The sequence below is a fragment of the Ziziphus jujuba genome, chromosome 5 (genome assembly GCF_031755915.1).
Source record: "Ziziphus jujuba cultivar Dongzao chromosome 5, ASM3175591v1".
Lineage (NCBI taxonomy): Eukaryota > Viridiplantae > Streptophyta > Magnoliopsida > Rosales > Rhamnaceae > Ziziphus > Ziziphus jujuba.
In genome coordinates this window covers 30,665,800-30,692,018 of record NC_083383.1, presented here as the reverse complement: position 1 = coordinate 30,692,018, position 26,219 = coordinate 30,665,800, and the positions used below count along the sequence as shown (strand labels likewise).

Here is a 26,219-nt window from a genome sequence, read left to right as displayed (position 1 = left end):
AATTATGTATAAATAAAAGCATACATGAAGTACTTCACAACTTTACTTTTAACTTATTTTATATAAACATTATTAAAAGATTATTAGCATGAAGCTATATTATATTTTGTGACTGTTTTTTGTTTAGCCATATTTTATAATTTTATTTTAAATTCTATATCATATAAATAAATTAGTATTAATTAATAAGTAATGAGATTGTTTTTATGTTAATAATAATGATAAGGCATGATGTAACCAATGGATCTAAAATGTTGGATATGATACAATTTGATTAACCTAAATTGCGATTTTATCCTTCATTTCTTTATAAATGAAAGGATCCTTGGTATGCCTAATAAATAGTTTCGAACAATCCCCTCAAACTAGAGGAATAGAAAATATCTTTTAAAGCCAAACCCAATTGCAGACACAAATCAAAACATTAATTCGATATTAAATGATAAAATATTACAAATAAATTACATTATTTGTAATAAATGTAATAGAATTTTTTACAAGTTAATATAAAGTAACTCTACAAATGAAAGTTAAAATATACAGGCCGGCAAAAACAATTGTATCATTCAGATTTAGTTTGTTTTGTTTCCTCTACTTCTCTGCTTTTGATAATTTACAAAGAAAAATATAAATCTTTGGTTGCTAAAACTCAAAATCCTGGCAAAACTGAAAGGTCGGCTATACCTCTAGGAAGATCAGCAATTTTCTTTAGCAGTGCAAGCCTGTTGTTCCGGATTTTTTCTTCTTCCTGAACATGGAAAAAACAATATTGGGAACCAAACAAGTAATCGGAAATGAAAACAACAAACCAAACAAAATAAACAATATATGTATGGATGTATTAGTTTCTTGCAGCTTTACTATTAAGCTTGTTATCAGCCATCCAGGGAAGAATAATCAATACATTGAAAATCAGCTACTACTTGGAATAAGATGATCCAGCATCCTACATTAGATATTTTCTGTCTTACTAAAATCATTTTGTTTTTAATATTGTAGTTGATTAGAAGCATGTTAATTGAAACTGCACTTGCTTATTTTATGTATTTTCATATGAAAAATTCATCAAAATATGATCTCGAGAAAACAATATAAGTTCTTTGTGGTTCAAATCGTTGCAGTAAGTCTTTATATTGGATCCCTAGGCTTAGACAGCCATCGATAGTTCTTGATAGAATTCTTCAAACATGTAGGCACCTATGTTGTCATGAAATCATTTACCCATCTCGTAGTGCAGTTCTAAGAAACAGCTTTTTCTTCTTCCCTAAGGCCAAATTGCGGTTTATCTTCCTATGCTTCATGTAAGTTAAAAGGTAAAGACTACATGCAAAAGTGGATGGAAAAGGAAACTTACCACCATAACAAAGACATTATTAAAGAAATCTTCAAGCGGTTGTATGAGCTGTGATGATGTGTCCACAAACTCATCAATCTCAATACCTGCAAGAGGTTAAAAGTAAACAAGTTAAATATCAAGGCTACTTAAAATTAGTACCCAGCGCTATTTTAATGGTTCTTTAGAAAATTGTGAAAGGCAAAATCTCCATGCAACATACTACAGCAGCAGGACGAAAAATGTAATAATAGAGAAAGCAGAAAGTACCAGGGCATATTTTGCTTTTAACTGACAAGAAAGTGCTCCACAAAGCTTTCTCTTCTTTTGTCTCAAAGGCAGATTCATCCACCTAATCGAAAATTTTCATTCATTTAGAGAAGATTTACCAGCAAAAGAAAAAGTTTCAAATTGACAATAATATAATAAATTCTTTCATTGTTTTATTGTTTATTTATAGAGAGATTGGACATCTTCAAGCAACCACAAAAAAGTAAGCAAAAACTTCATACATTCGAATCACCAGATGGCAGTTACAGTAGCAACCCACATTGAAAAGTAATTCATAAAACAAAAGACCATACGTGCAGAGATATACTTAACTGCCTTGTTTATGTAATCTTACATGTACACAACCACTTATTGAAATATCTAATTAGATCTTGTGAGCTGTTCCCGCGTTCTCTTTTCAATCTTTATCCGTGTATTAGTGTTTGAAGAGGCAATTACATACTTGGAGTATTGACAACAGTACTAGAAATATAGCAATCTAACCAACAACAACAAACAACTGACTAAATGCTGATATGAATTTAACCATACCACATCAACATGAAGTATGACCAGTGTGTGTTTTGTATAGTTAGACAAAAATATTACAACAAAGGTCCTCTATGTCTAATCATGTGACATGCTTTGCTGTCTACTTCGTTCATGGAATTTTAACTAGTTAATATATATATATATATATATATATATATAGATATATATCATGACAACTTTGCACTGACATAAAATTGCTCAAGAATTTCTTAACATATTCGTTTGACATAAAATTGCTCAAGAATTTCTTAACATATTCGTTCTTTCTATTAGCACTTCCCAAAAGAATATATTTGCAGATGAAAACCACCAAAAGAAGATCAACAATTTATGGAGTAAGTAATTCAGATGGAGTGCTAATTGTCCTGGTGAAGTTGACAAAAACAAACAAAAAGAAGAATGCAGTCACATGCAATAGGATTTCCTGAATCCTCCTAAGGACGCATGCAATATCAATCTCCTATTTTCATTTCCACAACGGATTTTAAATTCCACTCGTATGAGTAATGAATACATGGAAAATTTGTAAAGCATTCAGGACATGGACAAAAAAGTGCAATAGCATAATTTTGGTTACCAAAGACAAGGATTTTATACTTAAAAGAAAAAAGAAAAATAAATAAATAAATAAAGAGCAATACCTCAATATCAGAGTCTACATCCTTTCCACGGACGATTCTAGTTGGGCGAGAATAAGCTTCTACAACCTTTGAGAAAAGCTTGCCCTTTGACAATGCTTCCATCTAAAACCAATTATCATGAACATCAAAATTAATACCATTTAATAAAAATGATTAAAAATGAAAAGATGATTTTCTCTGCATGGTACCATTGAACTTGCTTCCCAGCAAACTACTTTATACACCCTCCCCCTCCCCCATCCTCCCAAAAAAGAAAAGAAGAAGGGAAGAAAAAAAGACATAGAAAAGCACCAGGCTAAGTAAACTTCTACGAATAAACTTATTGAACCAAGAATCTTCATATCTCAAAGGAAAAATAATGAACTAAGTTCAACAGGTCAGGCCCTGATATATGTAAACTGAATGAAACTTACATCTTAGGTCATGACGATTCACAAGAAATTTATTCCCATCATCCCATGGGAATTATCATGAGGTTGATGATATCTCGAAAGATAATTTCCAGTAGAATTGGCAAATATATACCAAACCAGAAAAGCAAACCAAGATACTTACTTTATGTGCAGAAATTTCCAGTAGAATTGGCAAATATATACCAAACCAGAAAAGCAAACCAAGATACTTACTTTATGTGCAGACTTTGCTGCCAGACAAGGCGAATTTGCACATTCTGCAAGGATGGAACGAACCACTTCCGGACTTATTCCCTTATCAACCTAGAAAATTTTGAAGTAATATGAGCATATATATAATCTCATTTTCAAGAACACTACCTGCTACCCTGCAGATGAGAGATTGACATGCAAAATCAGAGTATCTAACTCCCCTCTCTGAACAGGAAATCGGAATGAGAATAATGCCACAAATAACATTCCACTCTGAATTCAGTTTCATATTACTTTATACCATTTAAAGTGGGGAAAAAGATCACCAGCAAAGCATGTACGACTAAAGATAAAGTAGATTCAAAAGGAACTCCAAAACAAGAAGTTATATGTACCAGAAATTGCTCTAATCTCCGAGTGACAAATTGATGTACCTGAAGAAAACATATTAAAATTAATCTGACGTACATTACAAAATTAGTCAAAATGCAGAATTATAATAAACCATAGTAATATCACTGAACGCATAACCAAAACCACTGCAGATGCCATCACTGGGGTTTAATCTCAGAAAGCACCAAACTTGACCTCTCAAGACACTGAGTACAAAATGATGAAAAAGTAATAAAATGGTTTAAATTTTATTCATTATATTGCATGGGCAATATGGTGATGCAGAAAATAAGAAAAAACTTCACTGAAATGCTTATGGTAACCCGTCAAGGGGAACATATTGATTACAAAGAAATTCTAAATCGCAGGGCTCTCCTGACTTATGATCTCTATGTCATTCTCCGCTCTCCATGGTCCATCCTTCCCTCCATAACTTTATACAAAAATGGCATCGAAGAAATCATATTTATGAAATAACTATGAGAGGATAATGTTCTTACATCATCTACAATACCAGCTTCTACTTTAATAGGTTGGACATCAGCAGCTAGTTGCAAAGCTTGTTTTAAGTCCAGATCTTTATCTTTTTCGACCAACACTTGGACCTACAGTGAACAAATTGTGATTGTTCAGTCAATTAGTTTATCACCAAAGCATCATAATCTTATGAAACTTACAAGACCATATGAGATTCTTCGCAGGCCATATGGGTCATTACTAGAACTAGGCTGACAACCAGCAGCAAATAAGCCAACAAGGCTATCTAATCTGCAAAAGGCATAATTCGGTAATTAGAAAGTAAAGGATTCTGTTAAAGATCATAAACATGCAGTTAAGTGACTTCACATAGAAAAGAGATGAAATGTGGAAGGATGAGAAAAATAAGCCTTGCAGCTCAGGGCTTTGCGTCTGGTATTAGGTATGCTAGGTTCATGACTGATTTAGAAGCCACCTGATCTCTTCACCATTTCTTCTTTAGTTACACCACCACCACCACCATCAAGAATAACAATATGATGATGATGATTAAAAAATAATAAACTTCTAACAAAAAAGTTGTAATCTTTCAATATCCTAAGCAAAAACTATAAACTCAAAGTATGCTCCGCTTCTAACAATAGACAATTAACTTTTGCGATAAAAGTTTATTTGCAAACAAAACGGATTAGAAAATGAACCTGTGACTTAATAGACCTGCTTCAACTAAAGGATTAAGCACATAAATATGTGTTAATTGTTAGAACTACCTCAAGGGTATTATAGAACGACTGTGGACTCTTTCAAGGTTTTGATGTGTTAATCTCATTTCAATTATGATAGATGAATCTTCTTCTCCAACGTATGAATATTCTCATATCCTACGGAAGGCAGGTAGACATCTAACTAAGATTTAAGTGTCTGCTACACTTGTAATGCATGGAAAGTCCAATACATATAAAACATTGCGAAAAAGAAGACAAAATGTTTTTGGTTGCAAGGATGGTACATAATATGTAAGAAGGATTAAGACTATATTAACAACTTATTCTTCCAATCTGAAGTGGCTTCTTAACTGCGGCTGCTATTAGTAGAGGAGGCTGATTTTTCTTGGATATTACTGGAATCTTGTTTCCCAGTTTTGATTGTTTCCCAGTTTTGATTGGTTATCATGTACTATTCAAATTATAAAAAAAAGTTTTGTTTCATGTAAAAAATTTGACCTGTCAGCAACGGACAACACTATTCCTGGATCAGTGTTTGGAAGTATATCTCCAGAAAATCTGGGAAGAGTGATCTCAAACAAAGCCTCTGCAATCTGCATTTACAAAAATGCAATAACAAAGAAAAGAAGCATTAGTGTATCAGAAAGAAAAGCGAAGCAAAATTCTTCATTGGCCAAGAATTAAAACAAGATAAACAACCTGCTCTGAATAGCCATCTCTAAGAGCATAATGACGAGCCATTATTCCAGAAAGGGATGTAAGCTCTGTAACAACAGCAGTAGCAAGATCTGACATAGCAAGTGATGCAGCATCCTGGATAATGTGATGTACATTGTTATCAATTTTCAGTGCCAAGCTTAGCTTGGTAACCATATCTTGTACTCGCATCATCTTGTCCAGCATTGTTCCTAGCTTCTCCTGTTTCATTTTACATCATTAAATAATCTTTTTGAAACTTAACAAATAATATTTTTCAGTTAGACATGTCTTTACCTAAGCATTTTCAAACATGAGCATTACAAGAGAGAAATTTTTCAATTTTCGGTTTGGGATATGAGCAACTCAGGCTTGTGAAAGTTTTATGTTATCAGTTTAAACACGGAAACTAATAAAAATCAGTTTGCTTCAGGAAAGGAAGAAAATTTACATGAAAAAGGATCCCCTTCAGTTCGTTTCGGAACTCTGAAAACCTTTTTCCTGTATCCATCTCGTAGAAAAACTTAGCATCTTCATAACGAGCTCTGCACAGACAATGGAAAGGTTGGTTTACTGTTAAAGACTTATAGAAGAATCTAAAAGATATGATGGAAGATGAGTATTCACAAAGGTCTGATTCATGGGAGCAACCACATCACACACAAATGTTATATATCAGGACGATATTTAAGCAAGCACTACTAGATTATTTGACATCACAAAATTCCAATAATCAAGACATATAAACTAATAATTCCCCACAAGTAGGATGGACTACTGTTTCTCTAATTACTTTATAACTCTTCATTGAGTTTCAATAAAACTAATGACTTTTAAGAGCATTAACAGCATTTTTTTATGAAAATAATTAACTTTAACATACTGAAGATGCTACTAACATGTTCATAAAAGTAATCTTAGCTTTACAGAATAAAGTTTCTTTATGTCAGGGAGGATTTTCTTTTCTCTGTGTGAGAATAAAAGTGAAAAAGTAAGATTCATTGTCACCTTAGTACGGCTTCATTTCCCCTTCTTACTACCTTCTCATCAATTGCTCCATTTGCCACCTGATAGAAAACCCACATCACTACTACATGACTTGCAAACAACTTATGATTCTGGTACTGTGAATTCAACAATTGAGTTATATGGAACTAGTTGTACGTCTTACAGCAATGAAGTATGGCAATAGCTTCCCATTCTCATCACTCAATGCAAAATACTTTTGATGTTTCTGCATGACCTGCACAGATAGTTTAAGAGTAAACAAACTGCTTCCTTAAACAACTTACAGAAAACAGTACCCCATGCGCATACAACGTACCATGGTTAAAAGATCTTTTGGAAGTTCTAAGAAGGACTCTTTGAATTCCCCAAGGACTGGAACAGGTGCCTCAACTAGATTTACAACCTACAATAGTTTTTCAATAAGTAATTAGTTTATTGAAGAGTGAGTAGAACGTACAACCTATACTATTACGGGCACAGACTTCACAAAATTATTTTTATTCCATACAGATTTCAACATGAAAAACATATGACCTACCTCATTAAGTAAGCCCTCCTGAATAACAGCATGTCCATTTACACTTTTGGCCAATGCACTAGATTGCTCTAAAATTGTTTTCTTTCTATCCTGCAAGTAAAATGATTTGTTGAGCAGTACTTTCTAAATGTAATCTAAAATTTAAGAGACTAGAACATATTATGCATCGTATTTGCGAATAATATGACGAGATATCCTAAAAGTAAAATTAAGATACTAAATTACTTTATGGCATTAATACCTCAATTTCAATAGTGATCCCAGCATTCCTCATCCGAACAGCATAAGTTTCTGCACTTTCTACCTGTGAAAAATTTCATGGAATTATATCATATGCATCCAAGTTGCTTGACCATAAAATGATGTGCAAAACATAAAAATACTAGCACCGTTTACATGTCTCAGGTGTAATAGAATTACTAAACAGAAGCGGTATGGTACAAAGCTCTTAGAAGTAATCTCAAAGACACTGTTGAGATAAAATCTATCAAAGAGGAAAGCAAGGCAAAAAATCACTAGGAAATTGAATGGGAAAAGAAATTAATCGTGAAGAACCACTTGTTCATGAATTTGAGCACATGTTTAAGGATCAAATATTAAATATTACAGATTTTGCATCCATATCATGTACACAAGGAAGAAAGAATCTCTAATCAAGAGAATGGGGAATTATGCAAATAGTTAATGTTATTATTGTGATGTGGTGTTAAATATGTGGCTTTAGTTGATGAATGAAGCTGGCATCTCTTGGATAACCCCTCAGTGCTACTGAGGAATTGTAAAGGTTTTGGGAGTAGCAAGATTTCATGGAATTATACATTGTTTGGCTTCATTCTGGATGATATAGTTGGAAAGAAACGGGAGAACTTTGAATATTTAGCAAGAGGTCTTGTCTTTTTGGACTAATCAAGTTTAGGGATCATTTGGGAGTTCTTCTTAGAAGGCCTTTAAAAAATACGCTATTTTCTTGTCCTGCTTTTGAGATACAAGGATGCCTTGTAATATTGTCTTAATGTATTTTTTTTCATTGTAAGATGAATATTTACCGAAAAGATAAAAGGAAAAGACTAAAACTTGTCGTTTCAAATGCATGTTCTCAACTTTGTACCTTGTCAACAACTCTAAGCAAAATCCCATGGCCATAGCAAAAGTAAAATAGCTAGAACAGACATTTCAATCAGAGGGGGTTATCTTTAGCCACTTTTTATATAACATATTTTAATGAACTCTAAATGAAATGTAAAGGAAACTGAACATGACATTCAACATAAAGGACAAAGAATCTCTGACATACCATCACAGTAGCAGAATGAGTGTTACGGAGACCATAAGACATGTTCCCACTGCAAAAAGTGGGGAAAGAACATTCATTTTAATAAGTACACTATCGTACATACAAAAACCATAAAAGCAAAACAATAAAAATATATGTTACTGTAATATATTAGCTTCTAAACACAAATAACAACAATAAAAAAAAATGATAACCACACTTTTCAATTACAAGTATATAAGACATCGACAAAAGTGAGCAGATATCCATACATTACAAAATAATATCACAAAACTAAACAGACCTTAAACTAAATTTATAAAACTTGGTTCCATCACTTGCCAGTTTTTAGTACTAAATCTCTTAAGAGTTGGATCATTTACAGAATTTCTCAGGTAAAAATCCCTCCAGTATGTCCTTTTTTATTTTTTATTTTTTATTTTTTCTTCTGATAAAGGTTGGAGAATGCATAATTAGCCACCATGTCAAACACCTCATGTCAATAAAACACTCCCCTTCACCAGTTACATAAAAATTGAACAGCAAGCATGTTCTAACAATACACAGGTATAAGTATTAGTGATGGGAGGAGATCATCTCAGGCCTGGATATAGCCACCATATGATACGGATGGCATGCATGCAAATAATCCAAAATCCTCATCAAAAAACTACCATTAATACAATGGCAGTTGTAAGAAAACAAACTAATCTGTGCCCAAAAAAAAAAAATTAGTAAGAGAATAAGGAGACATGAATGAAAGTAACCCCAGTTACCTCAAAACTCCAGCAAATGTGAATGGCACAACTACATCTCCATGTAGGGCCAAAATCCAACGAATGGGTCTGCTAAACATAACCTACATCATAATTACAAATACACAAACAAACCATCCACATGAGTATGCCTAAATCATTGGCTCCACCCCCTTGGGGCAATTGAATGTGTGCAAGTCATTTGGGGGAGAAAGAAAAGAAAAATGCATTATAACTAGAGCCCCATTACAGCCAATGCACAAGCATAAAAAAAACTTAGGTACAAGGCAAGCAGATTTAGTCACAAATATACAGATTAGCCTATAGAGGTAGTTCTATGCATTTAGGTAATTGGCACTATTCTTGCGAAAGATAGAAGCACATGTTATGAAATAGAACAAGTATCTTATTCAAGTTTAAGAAACCAGTATATAAACTCGCTTCCTTGGACAGATTGCCTCAACAAACAAAAGAAGGTAATTATGAATTTATATAAAAGAATCTGTCAATCAAAAATACATTTGGAGGAAATTCAAATTTTACATACCTGTGAGTTCCAACGCATTGACTTTGGAAATGCTATTTTTACAATGGCATTTGGCAAATCCTCAGACAAAACCTAACATAAAATATATATAGAACATTATCCCACCTCAAATTAACAGGTAGAATGGTAAACCATGAAATTCCTTTTCCAACAATGCCTAAGGTGATGTTAAAAACTTATGATGATTTCATAGAAAATCAAGTTCTGACTTCATTGAATAGATACATGAAGTACGTTGCACAGATATTTATATTGGGCATTGCCTTCCAGTCCGTAAATAGATTAAAATATAAAAAATAACTTTCTGCTGAAAGAAGAACAAGTTCAGCAACAGTACTAGGAGACAGAAAAGATTAGCAAACCTCCAAAGCAAGTCGAGATGACTCCTTTACACGAACATAAACATACTCTGCTTTCCCTGCAATACAAAAACAACATCCTGAACAGTGACCAAACCGTATATGATATAAGAAGGAAAATCTTTCTTTGGCAAAACATCATAGGACTATATTTGGAGTTTAAAAAGAATTTAAAGGTCTTTAATTTCCATTGTCTGGTCAAAGAAAAAACTGTGGGAAAACAATTGCATAAAAATGATAACTTTCAATGGCTGAGTTAGGGATTTTTCTCTCTCTTCTCTTTTTAATAATGGATTCCAAACCCCAAATATAGAGTAAATAAATCAAAACCTTTGCTACATGGTAAAATCACATAAAACAAATCTATAGAAAGAAAAGGAAATGAATCAAAACCATGAACATATTTATCATCAGCATAGACTCACCGTCAACCTTTCTATACAATGAGTCCAGTGCTACAGAGTATCTACGGCAAAAACCCTCACAAGCCTGAGATGAAATGACCATACATATTAACTTTAATTCATGAGGAAAGAAGAAAGCATACATTAAACTAGCATACAAGAAGCAGTGACATGAATAATGATGCCAATAAGGAGTATATTATTTTTACTGTCATAAGTAGCACAAATTAAATGGCAACCAGATCACACACAGAATAAACCTTTCCATAATGGAAACAGTACAAAAATAAAAATAAAAAACACAAAAAGGAAAGGAAAACAGTTATGAATTGTGCTTGTGTAAATGCATTTGCATTCTCAAAAAGCAATCACTGCCTAAGGATGGTACTGTCGAATTACAGAGCACTCATAAGTAGAAAGAAATTTCCAAAAGAAGAACAAAAGCCTTTTAGAAAGGAAAAGTAGGGAGTGCTGGTAATACCTTTGTAGGATTTCCTTTTTCATCAAATGCTTTTAAAACAGGAGGTCCTCGAACCTCAACCTCATTCTCCTCTTGTTTGGTGGAAAGATTCTCAACAAAAATCTAGAAGTTCAAATTATCCACAAGGCACAATTACGAATATTTTAAAAAGGATTAGGAATCAACACGATATCAATGTAAGTTATACATATGATCAATTTTAACACCAAGAAACGCACAGATGGTGTTATAATAATACATCAATTGCACATGAAGCACACAAATTGACCGGGGGAGAGGGGGAGAACATTGGCCTTTCCTTCTACACATTTCATTTGTTTTAACTATGGTGTTAGTTTAATATGCATAGGTGGACCACTTCCTAATAGCTTTTGTCTTTGTAATTGATGGTTATTTAACAAGGCATCAAGTCTAATTGTTTTGTGTTCAGATTATGTTAATCGTCATTTCTATTCAGAAGAGAGAAGTGTCAACTGTCTATTGTGCTAAAAAAATTATAAGTTCTAACTAGAAATATGAATCATAGAGAAGCTACAGATAGCTAAGAAAAGGAATTAGAGAAAGAAAATGAAAAGAAAGCATGAGAAATTTTTTTTTGAGAGATTAAAACTAGGAATGAAATGCTCATTCCTTCATTTTGGTGAAATGAATAATCCCTAAAATATTATCATTCTCATTAATTATTTTTGAACCAAACAATCGAATAGACGTTCAATTGGAATGCTTATATAATTCCAAAAACATTGACATTACCTCTGTGTTTATCCAAAAAAGTCTATTATTATTCCTCTTAAAGGCATTAATTTGAATTTGTTAAGAGATTCTCCCTTTATAAATAAACTTGCCACCCTGTCTATCATTACATAAGTGTCCACAATTCAGCCGCTTATATTCATACATAAATTTGAACAAGTCCTGTCCTAAAAATGTTAAAGGATTGAAGGTATTGAAAATAATCGAGATTTATCATTGCAAGGAAGGTTATCTTACCACCAGTCTACGAGGTGTGCCAAAAGCTTGCAATTCTCCATGGTGCAATCTTTGCTTATCTAATAACTGCAACATCAAATCTTTCAGCTGCAATGTGCAGCTCAGCACAGTCAGAGAAGAGCTATGATAGAAAGAAAACATAACTTAAACATTACTAGTGATCCACAAAGGGAAAAAGGTCAACAAAATAAACATTGTGCAAGAATCTTGCGACTACTGCCAAAAACAAAAGAAAGTTGCTAAAACACAATGCATATGTTATCTTAATTAAAAGGGTGAGAAAAGAGACAGACATATATAAATATATATATATATATATACATATATATATATATATATAGAGAGAGAGAGAGAGAGAGAAGAAGAAGATTAACAGAACACTTCCCCAAAAAAAAAAAAAAAAAAAAAAAAAGAAGTAAAAAGGAAACAGATACTGCTTTAAACCGTATTAACCAGCTCAGCACAATCTTTATATAGTCATAGATGAAAATAGCCCATAATTTTAGACACATAACTGAAGCTTCACATGCAAACTAGGAAATAATAACAGGATAGGCATCGGTAGAAGCTATTGCAGAAAATAAAGAATAGCAAAATGCATCTTGTATAACAAAAATAAATATTTTCCTCTTCTCATTGGCAACAATAGAACCTAAAACCTACCTCAACCTCATACCACTATTTTCCCACCAGACCCAACTGATGCAGGACTGTGGAACCAAAAATAGGAGTGGAGGAGGGGAGAGGGTGAGACAAAACCAAAGGAAGAAAATATACATCCTTATTAGTCAATCATCAAAACCTGTTTGTTAGGGTTGAAATTAGGTATACTTATGCATATAGTAGACAATCCTAACCAAATAAGTAAACAAAACCAACTAAAAATCCTCCTAGAAAACAAAACCTAATAAATGTCCATATTAAAAAAACTCATAATTCCCACATTCATATACTCAAAAATGAGTAAACATTATATCTTAAAATTTAGAGCTTTGTGTTTGCTTTAGTTCTTTTGAAAACCAAAAATAAAAATATATATGATAAACATTTTCATTTTTTGTTTTTAGAAACTCTTTTATAAAGTGGGTGTTTTTGAAAACCACTTCAAGGAGTTTTCAGTCTCTAGCTTCAGTTTAAGAACCATGTGCTCTCCAATATATCCTCCTCTCTCTCATCTCACTTGTTTCTTTTCCTCCTCTTCCTCTCTCTCTCTCTCTCTCTCTCTCTCTCTAAACTTCCTCTCCTCTCTCCCATTTTTATTCACAAAAAAAAGAAAGCAACTGCCAAACAAGTTTTTGTTAATTTTTTATACCAAAATTAGTTCTTATCTGTAATTTTTAAGATCAATGACTAAATATGTCACTGAACACCAAGTTTCTCACCATCTGCATTTCTCTCCCTTATCTCTCTCCTCTAATCTTTCTTTTTCCCCAGCCATGCATCAATCACTTCACAATATTTAAATGGAATGAAAGAATGCAGAAAGAGAGGATGATTCCTTGACGAGATAATAAATTATACTTGCTGGCTTGCATCGACTACATCCTGAGGAGGCATCTCTTCAGTGCCGATTTCAAGAACAAATAACCTTGAATCATCTTGCACCTGGGACATTCATTAACCATAAACAAAAATTAAACATTAAGAAATAACTGATGCAAAGTAATATTATGAACAACACGATGTGACATAATGAACAAAGCAAATTTATAAAATTTCAACTAAACCACATATAAGCAGATAAGGCTATTCTCTATCTAGAATGAGCGAATTTGAACCTATGTTGCTCAGAGTCAGGTGCAGGTATCAGATGCATGTATCATTTATAAGTGAGATTCTTCTACTTCCCAAATTTCAGAATAATAGCCTCAAAAAGTTCCTAAACTTTGGGATTGGCACATGGATACATCATACAAGTACAAAAATTCATTTCTGTAGATAACAGAAAGTACATTAGCGGGGTTGACAGAAATAAAAATGTGTTGGTCACATGGGTGACCTATTATGAAACTCGGGACAAAATAAAGAGTACAAAAGTACAAATAACTCAAAAACAAAAAGAAAAAAAAGAAAAAGAAAAAAGAATTGTCTAATTTATGTCCTTAATATAAGTTCTAAACAAGAAATTTGATTTCACATGGTTATTAATTGTATAACTTTATGATCATAAAAATAGTGAATTTACAGTTAAAAAAACACCTATAAAAAAAAGGATGGGGCTTTATTGGCTTAAAAACAGTTGGGTCAATAGTGCAGGCAATAAAATGTGCATCAAGTCATCTATGAATGAAAACTGACCCTCCTGGCTGCTGTCTCCACAAGCCCTTTAGGACATGCTTGATGAACAGGTTCAGAAACAACACCCAATGGATGTCCAAGGGACTCCCTTGTCTCCAACCACAGCTGTGCACATTGACGAGCTAAACTGAGAGGAACAAGAAAGGTAGGAATAGACATAGAACATCAGAGAATTAATGAGGAAAGAATTGGGTTCTAATATATTTCATCTAAGTATGGACCAAAAATTTTATTATATTAAAGCTATCAATCAAAGGTTTGTTGCATGTCAACATTCTATAATATCAATATGTTATCCACTATAATTAAAATACAGTAGCAATATTATGCCCCAGTTTCACAAGGATATTCACCAGTGCACAGAATTTAGTTCTCTCATTTTAAGGAGAGAAGTTTGTTAACATAGAATACACTGATCAATTATCATCAGGTTTGGTTAGTGAATCACATGACTCTAAATTTGACACTGCATGCTAGAAGTTAATCTCTAGGCGTTTGAAATAAAGTTGTTGAGAGTCAGTTTCCACCATATTCAATATCTTTATTTTTCTAATAGGAAACATAACATTATCAAAAACATTATATATATATATATATACACAAATATTAAAAAGGATGCAGAATTCCAAAAAGTAATTAAAAAGCTAAACTAAAATTCCAAATCATACCCTTGCAATTCAAAATAAATTAATAAAGACAGAAACAGGAATATCCTTGACCTCTTTTGAAATGGATGCCCATAAAGAAGCCAGAAACATTGTCAGTTGAGCTTACTCAGATATTGTTTAATTGATAACTCTTCTGGAATTGATTTAAGAACATTATCAGTTAATTAAGCTCTTTTTCCAAACATAATGTTGCATCCTCCTGATATAGGGTAATCATTATATGTTTAATTAGTAAACCTTATGTTAATTATTAGAGAATACCATTTTAGAACAGAAATATATTCCCTGTTCTGTGTCAATTTTTTAATTGACCAAAATGTATAATGTACTCTAACAATATTATATAAATTTATTTCTGATATAACCAGGAAATCGACCTCACCTACGCATCCGACCAAAATATCGAGCACGCTCTGTTACCCCAACATAGCCTCTGGAGTCTAAGATGTTAAAAGCATGTGATGTTTTCAGGAGCTGATCATACCTAGCATGTATTTGGGGAGAAATTTAAACCAGGGAGAAAAGAACATAAAAAGATATCTATTTTAAGTAAGAAAACAGAAAAAGGGACAAAAAATTTTGAAATTACGCAGGGATTGCAAGACCCAAAGCAAGCAATGATCGAGCTTCTTCCTCAAAAAAATCAAAGTGCTTCTGAATATGATCCACACCAGCATGCTCTAGATAATATGCACTCATTTCCTTCCTGAAAGAAACATATATAATATGCATATGTATTCTCCCTAACAAAAAAACTCTGAAGCATGTTAAATCTCAAGAATATTCAGTTATTTGTCCTTAACAATAAAGTCCAAAAAAGTCATTTCCGTCCAAGATTGGGATAATTTGCTTGGTTAGCGGCTCTTGGAAAATTAATACTAGTGATATTTTGCAAAGGTACAAACCATAGATCCAAGACTCCGAGCTGGTATGTTATGTGAAGAAACAGTGATGAATCCAATGACCACTTGTCTCTTCATGGTGAACTGGAATTTCAACCATGGTTTAAACTGTTCTTTAAAGCAAACTTTTAATGGGTATCTCTACCTTGTAAGGTATTAATGGTACAAAATTTAAAAGCTTTTTTGGGAGGAGAAAAGGTAAAACCATACCGTTTTGGCATGAAACCATATGGAGATGTGCCATTTCATAGGATCATGCATAGAACTCATGGAGAAACACCAAATGTGTGGCTAAAATGAGTAACAAGACCAATAAAGCAAAAAAAATAGCTTTTCAATTACAGGCTCAGAGAAAAACGCTAAGCATGCAGAAATGATTATCTCTTAAAACTATTAACACAGCTGAACACACTACATTTGAAAGCAAACTTTCGACCAACAAGAACAATCAGTAGTTTTAAGTAGACTATTTACTCGTTTTCCATGAACAGCTCCCCATATGTAATTCCATCAGCATACTGAATTTTCTTAAAATGGTCAACTCCCTGCAAATTAGTCAGACCAATTTAAGAAGACAGCATAGCAAAAACAACAAAAGTAGGAGACAGATATAACCAACCTGTAGTAACATAAGGATACGCTCAAGACCATAAGTGATTTCAACAGATATTGGTGACAATTGAAGACTTCCAGACTGAAGAAAGAAATGTAAAAGTTCAGATCATTACGTTACAAAGAAACATAAAAAGTATTGTAGTTTTTTTCAATTTAGAAGAAGAACCTGCTGGAAGTAGGTGAATTGAGTAATTTCCATTCCATCCATCCAAATTTCCCAGCCCAAACCCCAAGCACCAAGAACCTAAAAAAGATTTCTAGTGTGAGAATAAACAAATCAGCTAGACATGATCATATTGTGCACAACAGATTAAATTGAAAGCGAATAAATATTACCGGACTCTCCCAGTTGTCCTCCACAAATCGTATATCATGTGCACGAACATCAATACCTGACATGAACAGCACAGAAATTTTAAGTGATGAAATGAACTAGGGAATAAATTGAAAAGCTCTGATGAAAGATCTCATCATTCATACACATGAAAAAGGGATATATTTCTCCTTTTTCAATGAATCATAGCTCTATTCAATCTCTGTAAAGGTCAGTTTTTCAACAATCTAATTTTTAGAGAATCCTCATCACTAGCAAACAACATTATGTGGTACAAGAGGCTACTCTCATTGAGTCCTAAAAAGGACCAAGTCCAATTCATTATTGAATCTAAGACTACCAAGATTCCATTTTTTTTTTCAATAGATAAATATCAGGAAAAGTCTGTATAAAGCAGGTGTACGAAAGGGAAATCCTGAAAATAAAAACATATATTGGTATTTGCACATGAGTAAACAAATATTATGTCGGACGGAAATAATCACTAATTTGAAGCTATAATATGAATATCATGTCAAATGACTTAAATAGTATCCAGTAACTAACTACTGAGCATCGCATACAAGTACAATCAGATGCCAATGGAGTCTTTGAAACCTTTAAACCAACATCTGAAATACTTATTACCACTCACAGATACACACACCAAATACATATATCTAAATTATGTAATTCAATGGTCTAGAGAAGAAGAAATCCAGTCACAACCTAAAGCTGATAAGCTGCCGATAAAAAGGTCTTGAGAATTTCCAGGATCAGGCTTTAATATAACCTGAGATGATACAAATACAAAGAAAATTCAAATGGATCAAAATAAGAAATAGCTCAATACAGCACTTAAATTGCATAAATCAAAATAGGTCTAGACCTGAAATTGAGTGTGCCGTTGAAGCCTGTTGGGATTTTCCCCATAACGACTATCATCAGGTCGGATACTAGGCTCCACATACCTAACATCAAAAAGTTACTCCATTTTAAAACAAAAACAAAAGGGAGCCAATTTTATCTACTTATTTTAATCTAAAAATGGACTGGTGACCATTACAACCATTCTATTTTGAATGAACCACATACATCCAAGCCATTGACGTTTAACTTTGATTCATTCTCATTTTTTCTGACAGTGATCCCAGATTATTTATTATGGTAATAAAACATAACTTCACTTTGTTTTTTTCCTTCTTGAGCAAATAGCATTCGAAACATTCATGTAATACTTCATGTTTCTAGTACTTTGTTTCTTTCTTTTTCTAGTTTACATTGAATTTTTATTTCCCTGAAAAACAGCTTGTCGACACATTCATTTAAACTGGTGTTTTTCCAGAAGATAATTAATAAACTGCAAAATAAGCCTTCAATGGAATCAATATAAAATCTACTGAATATTATTACTAACACATAAATTACTACAAACTTACGCATACTTACGCAACATTCCACGGTTCTGGACCAAGAACCCTTAAGAATGTCAAAGGATTCATAGTCCCAGCACCAACCTGATCAATATAACCAAAACTCCAGTAAGACAAATGAGACATTGGCATAAATCTAAAAACATGGAAAATTAAAACCAATAAACTTAATGCCTAAAACCGTTTCAATAAGTAGAAGACACAACACAGATTTAACACCACATTACCTCCGTATTGCTGCATTGCATTATGGCGCATCCAACTGAAGCCCAATATTCCTACACCATTAATAAATAGGCATCAATAAAATATAAAAATGAGGAAACAAGCAACTTATTTCTCACTTTAATAAGAAGTCTAAATATGATGAATACCACTAATAATGAAAATGGAAAATGGAAAATGGAAAATAAAAATAAAATCTTTTATGTCTCACTCAACATTGCAGACAGAAAAAAATCAGCAACTTAAGTAGAAATGTATATCTCTCCGAGGTTGATTAAATACATACAGCATTAAGGGTGTAAAACTAATATATTAATGCACAAAGAACATATATAAACACGCATATAAGTTTATTCTTAAATTCCTTCAACTTTAAATATGAAAAACACAATCAAACTTTGCAAGACTTACTAAAGCATCGATAATGTTCAAAACCATAGATTGTGGGCAAATGACCACCTTGGCATTCCTCTTATAACCCCAAATTGAAGTGTTTTCAAAACTGAAAACTTAGAGCCAACTTCTAACAACCAAAGAACTTGAAAATTTTGTTTAGTTCTCCATTCAAGTTTCATAAATCTCTTCTGTTTCATTGATATTTCAAATTTTACCCAAAAACTCAAAGTTCCACAGAAAGTTATCAAAATCAGTCTCTCATACAAGGATAGAAACAAGTTGGAATAGAATTCAAACACAGTAACAGAAGGAAAAAAAAAAAAAAAAAAAAAAAACTGAAATTGAAATAGTAGAATAGAGACCTGAAGGCGCTGAATGGCTTGCTGGAAAGTGAGGATGGAGCTTTTCTGAGGCTCGGAATTCGGTTCCGTCGACGAATGGTGTGGAGCAGAGGAGGTGCTAATTGCGGAGACGGAAGTTCCGGAGGAGTACCGGCGGCGGACGCAGAGCGGCTTGCAGAAGTGGCTAGGGATCGGCTTGGCGGCGCGGAAGAAGGTGAAGCGGGAGGCATGAGGCTTGAGAACAGAGATGACTAAGGGAATCGCCAGAATGGACATGCCTGATTTTACTGATTGAGCCGGCTCGCGCTATCCCCTTCCTTTCGCACTCTTATCGTTTGGAAAAATTGTGACTTGGCTTAGCCAGTTTGGAGGATTTTAGAATCAGATGGGTTTAACGGTCTCTTTACCATTTTTTCTTCCTCCTTTTTTTTTTTTTTAACTTATAAATGAATAATTTATTTAAAAATAAGAGTAAAATAATAAAATTGGTGATAAAAAATAGATTATTTGGCATATGCTCCTCTAATTATTAAGTTTTTGCACTCTTATCGTTTGGAAAAATTGAGACTTGGCTGAGCCACTTTGGAGGATTTTAGAATTAGATAGGGTTTAACGGTCTCTTTACCAATTTTATTATTATTTTTTTTTTCCGGCTTATCGTTTGGAAAAATTGAGACTTGGCTTAGCCTGTTCGGAGGAATTTGGAACTAGATGGGTTTCAACGGTCTCTTTACCCTTTTTTTTTTTTTTTTTTTTCCTTATAAATAAATAATTTATTTATAAAATAGATTATTTAGGATCCATGTTCCTCTAATTATTAAGTTTTTTGCATTTGATCTTTGATTTTTTTTTAACATTTTAATTTTTAAAATTAAATTTTTGATACATTCTAAATCTCGTTTGATAATATATTTATTTTTTACTTTTTAACGTTATCTTTCATTTTAAATTACTTGTAGTTTTTTTTTAATAGTTTATTAATGTTAATAGACTATACTTAAATATCTTTATTAATTATAAAATATAAAAAATAAAAACACAATTAAATTTTATATTAATTTTTTGTTTTGGTTTTTTTATGTCTAATAAACTTCAATAATCATAAATTGATATTAATAAACCATTGTAATTTTGAATTATTTTTCTTATAGATTTGAGGCAACACTTTTTATTCAACATGCACAAGCATCTTTTAGGTTCTAATTTCGCAATTCATTTTTGTTTTATTATTACAATAAATGAACTTCATTTTTTTTTAATGAACTTCATTTTTTTTAAATTTCCTTTATCTCCTATTTTAAATTCATAATGCCCTTGTTAGGTCTCGTTTATATAATATACTTATTTTTACTTTTTATTGTTATCTTTTGTTTTAAATTACTTATAGTTTATTTTTTAATAGTTTATTAAAGTTAATTGATGATACTTAAATATCTTTATTAATTATAAAATATTTTAAAAAGTAATATAAATAAAAAAGTAAAACACAATTAAAATTTATGTTAAATTTATGTTTTTCTTTTTTATATCTAATAAATTTCATTCTTTTTTTTAATCAATCATAAAATTTCCTATATCTCCTATTTTAAATTCATAATGTCTTTGTTATAGGTGTAAATGCATTTCATTCAAATCCGTTGAAAACTAAACAAATAATAATTTGAAAATTAACAATAAATTAGAAACTAAATCTTAGACACCAATGTGCTAAGAAAAACCAAAGAACAAAAGCACAAGTCTAATAACTAAGGGGCATAGAAGCTATAAAAATCTTTAAAATATTTTGTAACTTAAATATTTATAACAATTTTAAAATAAATAAATTTAAATACTTATAGATAAATTATATTAGAAATAAGAGTGTTTTTTTTTTTAAAGGAGTAAAAAATAAATAGTTGAAAATGATTTATTACATTTTCTCCCTTAAGTCAAAAGGGACAAGGTTATAGGCTGACGTAATATGATGCGATTTTAATAATTAAATTTTTTTTTCCCAAATATTTGTATCTTTTAATAATAATAATAATAAATGGTTCCAGAGTGAAGCGGCAAAGGATAGCTTCTATTTCTTCTCCTTTTGCCTCCTCTCTGGTTCTGCTTCGATATATATTTTTTTTTTCCTTCTTCTTCGAGGATTTGAAAAAAAAATAAATAAATAAATAATGGCGGCCGAAGAAGAAGAAGAGGTGGTGGCTGAAGTGGAAGCTTTACGATCAGTGTACGGCGAAGATTGCTGGGTTCTCGATTCGTATCCGCCTCATATCCACCTTCACATCAAGCCTCGAACCGCCGATGACATTTCCAAACAGGTTTTTTCTTTCTCCATCTTATATATATATATATATATATATATATTTTTTTTTTTTCTTTTTTGTTTTCATACTTTCCCAAATTTCTTATCATTTAGCATGTTTGCCTACCTAGAAATTCTAATTCGACCATGAACAAAAATTTTAAAAATAAAAATAAATCTTTTTCTTTGGTAATTTTTTCCCAGCAGCCAAACAGAAAGTTAGGTTTTTTTTTTTTTCCTGTTTCTTTATTTATTTTTTAATAACATAAAATGTGAATCCGATATGAAAGTGTTACTCTAAAAGCTTCGATGGCCGTGATTTTGCATAATAAAAACAAATTGTTTTTGGATATTTTCGTCATATTTTTTTTTAACTTATTTTTATTTTTCTTTGTAGTTTGTGGAAGCTGTTATTGGTATCCAAGCAGGTTTTCAGGTACCCTATAGCATTTTTCTTTTGTGTATTTGAAATTCAAATATGGCATATTTATGCATATAGAAAATATTCTACAGTTTAGTATTTCTTTTGTAATTTGTGCTTTACCATTGAATTTATATTTCTATGTTTGTTGTGGTGATAGTATCCCATAGAACAGCCTCGGATTGATCTTGTTGATTCAAAGGGTCTTGATGAACAGAGAAAAAAGCTTTTAATATCTTATATTCAAGAAAAAGCGTGTGAACTATCCTCTTGTTTAATGCTTGTAGCCCTTTGTGAGGTAACTGTTTTTCTCTTTAACTTAGCAAATTCTTGAATTATTACCAAAATCTGCAAGCACATTCGTTGTTCTTTTTATTTTTTCTTTCTTTGAACATTGCCTACTGGGTGGAAGAATTTGACTTGGATAATCATCTGGATGCATAGAAGTTTCTATTGTGTATTTGAATGAAAAGTGAAGTTCTAGTATTTGACATTCTTGGGCACCTACTGGGTGCACTCTGTCTTATGCATCGAAGATAATTGATTGAAATTCCAAATTATATTTTTAGGAAGCTGTGGAGAAGCTCACCCTTATGAATCACCCTGATGGTGATTGTCCATTGTGTTTGTATCCTTTGGTCGCAGAAGATGAGCAGAATAATACCTTGCCATTTATGAAGTTGCTGTCTTGCTTTCATTGCTTTCACAGGTAGTTCTATTCGCATAATTTTAATATGCTTTCATCTTATAGAAGTTGCATGCACTGAGCATGTAAGTTTCACTTTTGCCTTTTTGTTTTTGAATTGTGGCAGTGAGTGCATTGTTAGGTGGTGGAACTGGCTTCAAACAGAACAAAAAACCAATTCTAGTGATTCATCAGCCGCAACTACACATCCTATAAGAGACATGGAAAATAAAGAAGGTATGCTTGTGAAGGCAATGCTTTTGCAATGATGAATATGAAATTTGGTGTTTTGTTTTTATCACTTTTTGGCATGGTATTTAACTTCATATTCTTGAAGAGTAGCAATTCTGTTTTCTTTCAATTGCATACATGCAGTTAATTGGTAATCAACTATCTATACGTACTTACATAGCTTTCCTTCAAATGGTGAAGAATAGTGCTAATGTTGTTTTAAATAAAATGCAATATATGGCTTGAGGTGCAATGTTATCTGTAATACTTGTGATATCTAGTACATTTTTGCAGTTCTATTCTTCTGCAAAATATTAATTTCTCATGAGTAGTTTATTCTTTTTTGTTAGACGCTTATGGCGCCATGGAAGAAATTATGGGAAGCTGCCCAGTTTGTCGCAAGGTTTTTCACACCAGGGACTTTGAACATGTGCTTGACCTGGTTGGATCTCATTCCTCTCAATTGGTATGTTATCTAATTTGTCAACAAAGAATTCAAGGGATAAATCCAATGCAATGGTATAATGTACTTTTTTCACGTTAGATCGTGCATTAACTTGATTTAAGTTGATCATGTTACTGTGTTTTATCCTGTTGTTTAAGTCATGGAACCATGCCTCATCCCTTGAGAAGAGAAAAAAGAAAGTGAAAAGAAGAAATAGTTCATTATAAGCTTTCAAGTGATCCCTATTAGTTCTTGAGCGAAAGCAAATATATAAATAATTTGTATCCTGTCCTATGCATATATAAATTACCCATTTTTATAATTGCACCGAGTTATAACAAACTAATAAAAAACAATAAATGATTAAAAGTCAATGCCTCAATCTGTTTGGGAATTTCGATTTTCTTGTGGCCTGGTTGTGGTAACATTTGAAAATGCAAGTGAGAAGCCATTAAGAAGAGTTATGATAAAGAGTTGAATCTCCTGAATTTAGGACTTATATGTACAGATAAACCTTTATTGCAAAAAAATTATGCCAGTTAAGTATGGAACAGAAAATATATTGATAACTTTGTAGTATCCAGTTTGATGTTTTAAACTCTTGTTGCTATATGTCTTATTAGTTTGACGTGGCACATCTTTGTTTTCTTTTCATTTTAAGTTGCTGAAGTTAATGACCATTGTCTATTGAATTTAGAATTGTGATGAAATCCATGATGGCAAAGAGCTTCTTCATTCGAGTTTGGAGAATACTAGAAGACAAAGGTTTGAGGCCATATTGAAGTTACAGCAAGATAACAGTGGTCTAATTGAACCTAAAAGACATCTTAGTGTTTCGCCTGGTATGTTTGCTCCACTACCAGTAACATCGAATGATACTGTGACAAACAAAGCATACGATGAGCAACAACAGCGAGACTCCCCAGACACCTCTGAAATGCATATGGGTGATTCCTCAGCAAGGCCTAACACTAGCATTCGGAGGAATTCTGGCACGAGGAAGCAGAAAGTTCAAAATTTTAGAAGACCAGTTAAACAGTGGATTAGGAAAGAAAATGCTAGAGCAGAGTGAGCACTTGATTTGGCTATTTGGGAGTTTTTATTCTTTCCCCCTCTGCATTTATGTGGTAATCGAGGATGCTATTTGAACAAATATAAGTCCATAGAAACAGAAAGAAAAAAAAAAAATTGAATAAAAATTATAGAATAGCAAAAAAAAAAAAAAAAAAAAAGGGGTGCCTCTTACTCGTTGTTATCATAATGATTTTTAATTTTTTATCCTCTTGCAATACACTTTTTCATTTTTTTTGGTTGAAAGTTTTGTAATAAGAAAAAGATTGGGACTGAGCTCAGTTAAAGACACTTTGAGCCGATATTTAGTGAAACTATTAATGAAAACGTCTTGTAGCTGATATTTCTCAAACGAACCCCAAAGTTGGGTTCATGTTTCTTGAAGATCCAATGGGCCTTGAGTGTCTACAATTTTTTTAACTTAACGAACCCAAAAAATAAAATAAAATAAAGATTCACATATGTTTCGAGTACTTTGTCAGTATCGGTACTGGTGTTATTAAAAAGCAGGGGCCTAAGGGGCGTTTTGCTTTCCTTATATTAGATAAGAAACAAACTTAGCTACCCATAATCACTTGTTTTATTTTTTTTTTTCCTGAAGAAAAAAACACGCCTCTTTTTAGTATTACAGGTATTAGATCATACTCCTATGCCATGCAGCATTACAGAATAAAACCATCAAAATGTATTGAGACATGAGATCATCGGATGTTATAATAAAAGTTGCCAAGACTCGAACTTTAATTTTCGGATTCACAAATGTGAATGCTGAGTGGTTTTCTTCCATTGAGCTACTATTTTCAATTTTTAAAACACTTTCTATACAACCACAATGTCTGAAGTACACCAATATCAAATTCCAAAGGGTCCACTCTAATTGTTGCTAAAAGGCACATATATATACACTCTATAATTACTAATTAGTTTTTTTTTTTCTATGTATAGTTAATAATTAGCTATACTCAGGCATATATACAATATATTATCACCTATATATTACGATGTAATTAACAGAATCTTTACATAATTTTCTTTCAATAGATAAAACTACATGGTAAAAAAAATAATAATAATAATAGTAATAATAATATATATTTGTGGGGGGTGGGGGGACAAAACATAAAGATAAAGATAAAAAAGTGAAAGAGAAATCTAGAAAAGGAAGAAAGTTAAGATCAGTTGACATGTATGATTAATTGATTCTTAAGCGAAGCTAACTTGTTCATACTTATTGGGTTGAAATTAATTGATAATAGTCCCCTTAGGAAAACAAGGTTCTAGGTGATTAAATTAATAAATTAACCGCATATAAAGCTAAAAATTAATTAATATTTTGACACCAAGATGAATCACATGGGAAAATTGTTGGTGGTTTTTCATATTGACTACTTCAAAATTTGAAGCAGTACTTATCCTTTAAGGTTAAAGAAACAACCGTATATACATATAGTTCATACTAGTAAGTTTAGACTAAAATGTAGAAGAGAAAAAAAAAAAAAGGCTCATCTTTTTCAATTATTTAGTTTCACATTGGTCAAAATCACTCACCATCTTTGCATGGTGCTTCGAATAAGTACAGAATAAGTCACCTAATGTATTTTCTAGTTATATTCCCTCATCTAGAATACAAAGGATTATTATGTAACAAGTACTAAGGTATATTTATACTTAGAATTCTAGATTTAAATTTAAGTATTAATTATTATTTTATTTAATGATTAAATTTTTGCCACTAAGCATATATTTTTGTAAGTGCATGATGGTAGTTTAGATTTTTTTTGTTCCTCTTTTCGTTTTTCCACTTTATATATATTAACAAATGTACAATTAAAAAC

At 32.1% G+C, this 26,219-nt stretch overlaps 2 protein-coding genes across 8 annotated transcripts; one reads left to right on the top strand and one right to left on the bottom strand.

The window, feature by feature from the left end:
* Positions 1-414: 414 nt before the first annotated feature.
* Positions 415-19,762, bottom strand: LOC132803738 (glycine--tRNA ligase, chloroplastic/mitochondrial 2). Of its 6 annotated transcripts, none has more exons than XM_060817204.1 (36): positions 19,260-19,736; positions 18,504-18,554; positions 18,293-18,360; positions 17,733-17,814; positions 17,573-17,636; positions 16,867-16,922; positions 16,697-16,774; positions 16,535-16,609; positions 16,390-16,460; positions 15,603-15,719; positions 15,396-15,497; positions 14,346-14,472; positions 13,569-13,652; positions 12,048-12,134; positions 11,058-11,159; positions 10,598-10,661; positions 10,176-10,231; positions 9,814-9,885; positions 9,288-9,370; positions 8,533-8,581; positions 7,480-7,542; positions 7,239-7,328; positions 7,017-7,103; positions 6,864-6,935; positions 6,701-6,759; positions 6,144-6,237; positions 5,696-5,914; positions 5,495-5,589; positions 4,472-4,562; positions 4,295-4,399; positions 3,797-3,835; positions 3,423-3,512; positions 2,797-2,898; positions 1,604-1,685; positions 1,355-1,440; positions 415-748 (listed from the first exon to the last, which is right to left on the bottom strand). In XM_060817204.1, the coding sequence occupies exons 1-36, from the start codon at positions 19,512-19,514 to the stop codon at positions 650-652; spliced, it is 3,216 nt and encodes a 1,071-aa protein (XP_060673187.1). In that variant the 5' UTR covers positions 19,515-19,736; the 3' UTR covers positions 415-649. The 6 variants fall into 6 exon arrangements, 5 of the variants coding, with proteins under 5 accessions (XP_060673187.1, XP_060673189.1, XP_060673188.1 ...); XM_060817206.1 differs by having other exon boundaries at positions 18,283-18,360; positions 19,260-19,289; XM_060817205.1 differs by lacking the exon at positions 15,603-15,719 and having other exon boundaries at positions 19,260-19,740.
* A 1,510-nt stretch (positions 19,763-21,272) lies between these two features.
* Positions 21,273-24,725, top strand: LOC132803918 (uncharacterized). Of its 2 annotated transcripts, XM_060817755.1 has the most exons (7): positions 21,274-21,547; positions 21,929-21,967; positions 22,113-22,250; positions 22,522-22,661; positions 22,765-22,874; positions 23,219-23,334; positions 24,011-24,725. In XM_060817755.1, exons 1-7 carry the CDS (start codon positions 21,401-21,403, stop codon positions 24,383-24,385), a joined length of 1,065 nt encoding a protein of 354 aa, XP_060673738.1. In that variant the 5' UTR covers positions 21,274-21,400; the 3' UTR covers positions 24,386-24,725. The 2 variants fall into 2 exon arrangements, with proteins under 2 accessions (XP_060673739.1, XP_060673738.1); XM_060817756.1 differs by lacking the exon at positions 22,113-22,250 and having other exon boundaries at positions 21,273-21,547.
* Positions 24,726-26,219: the final 1,494 nt, after the last annotated feature.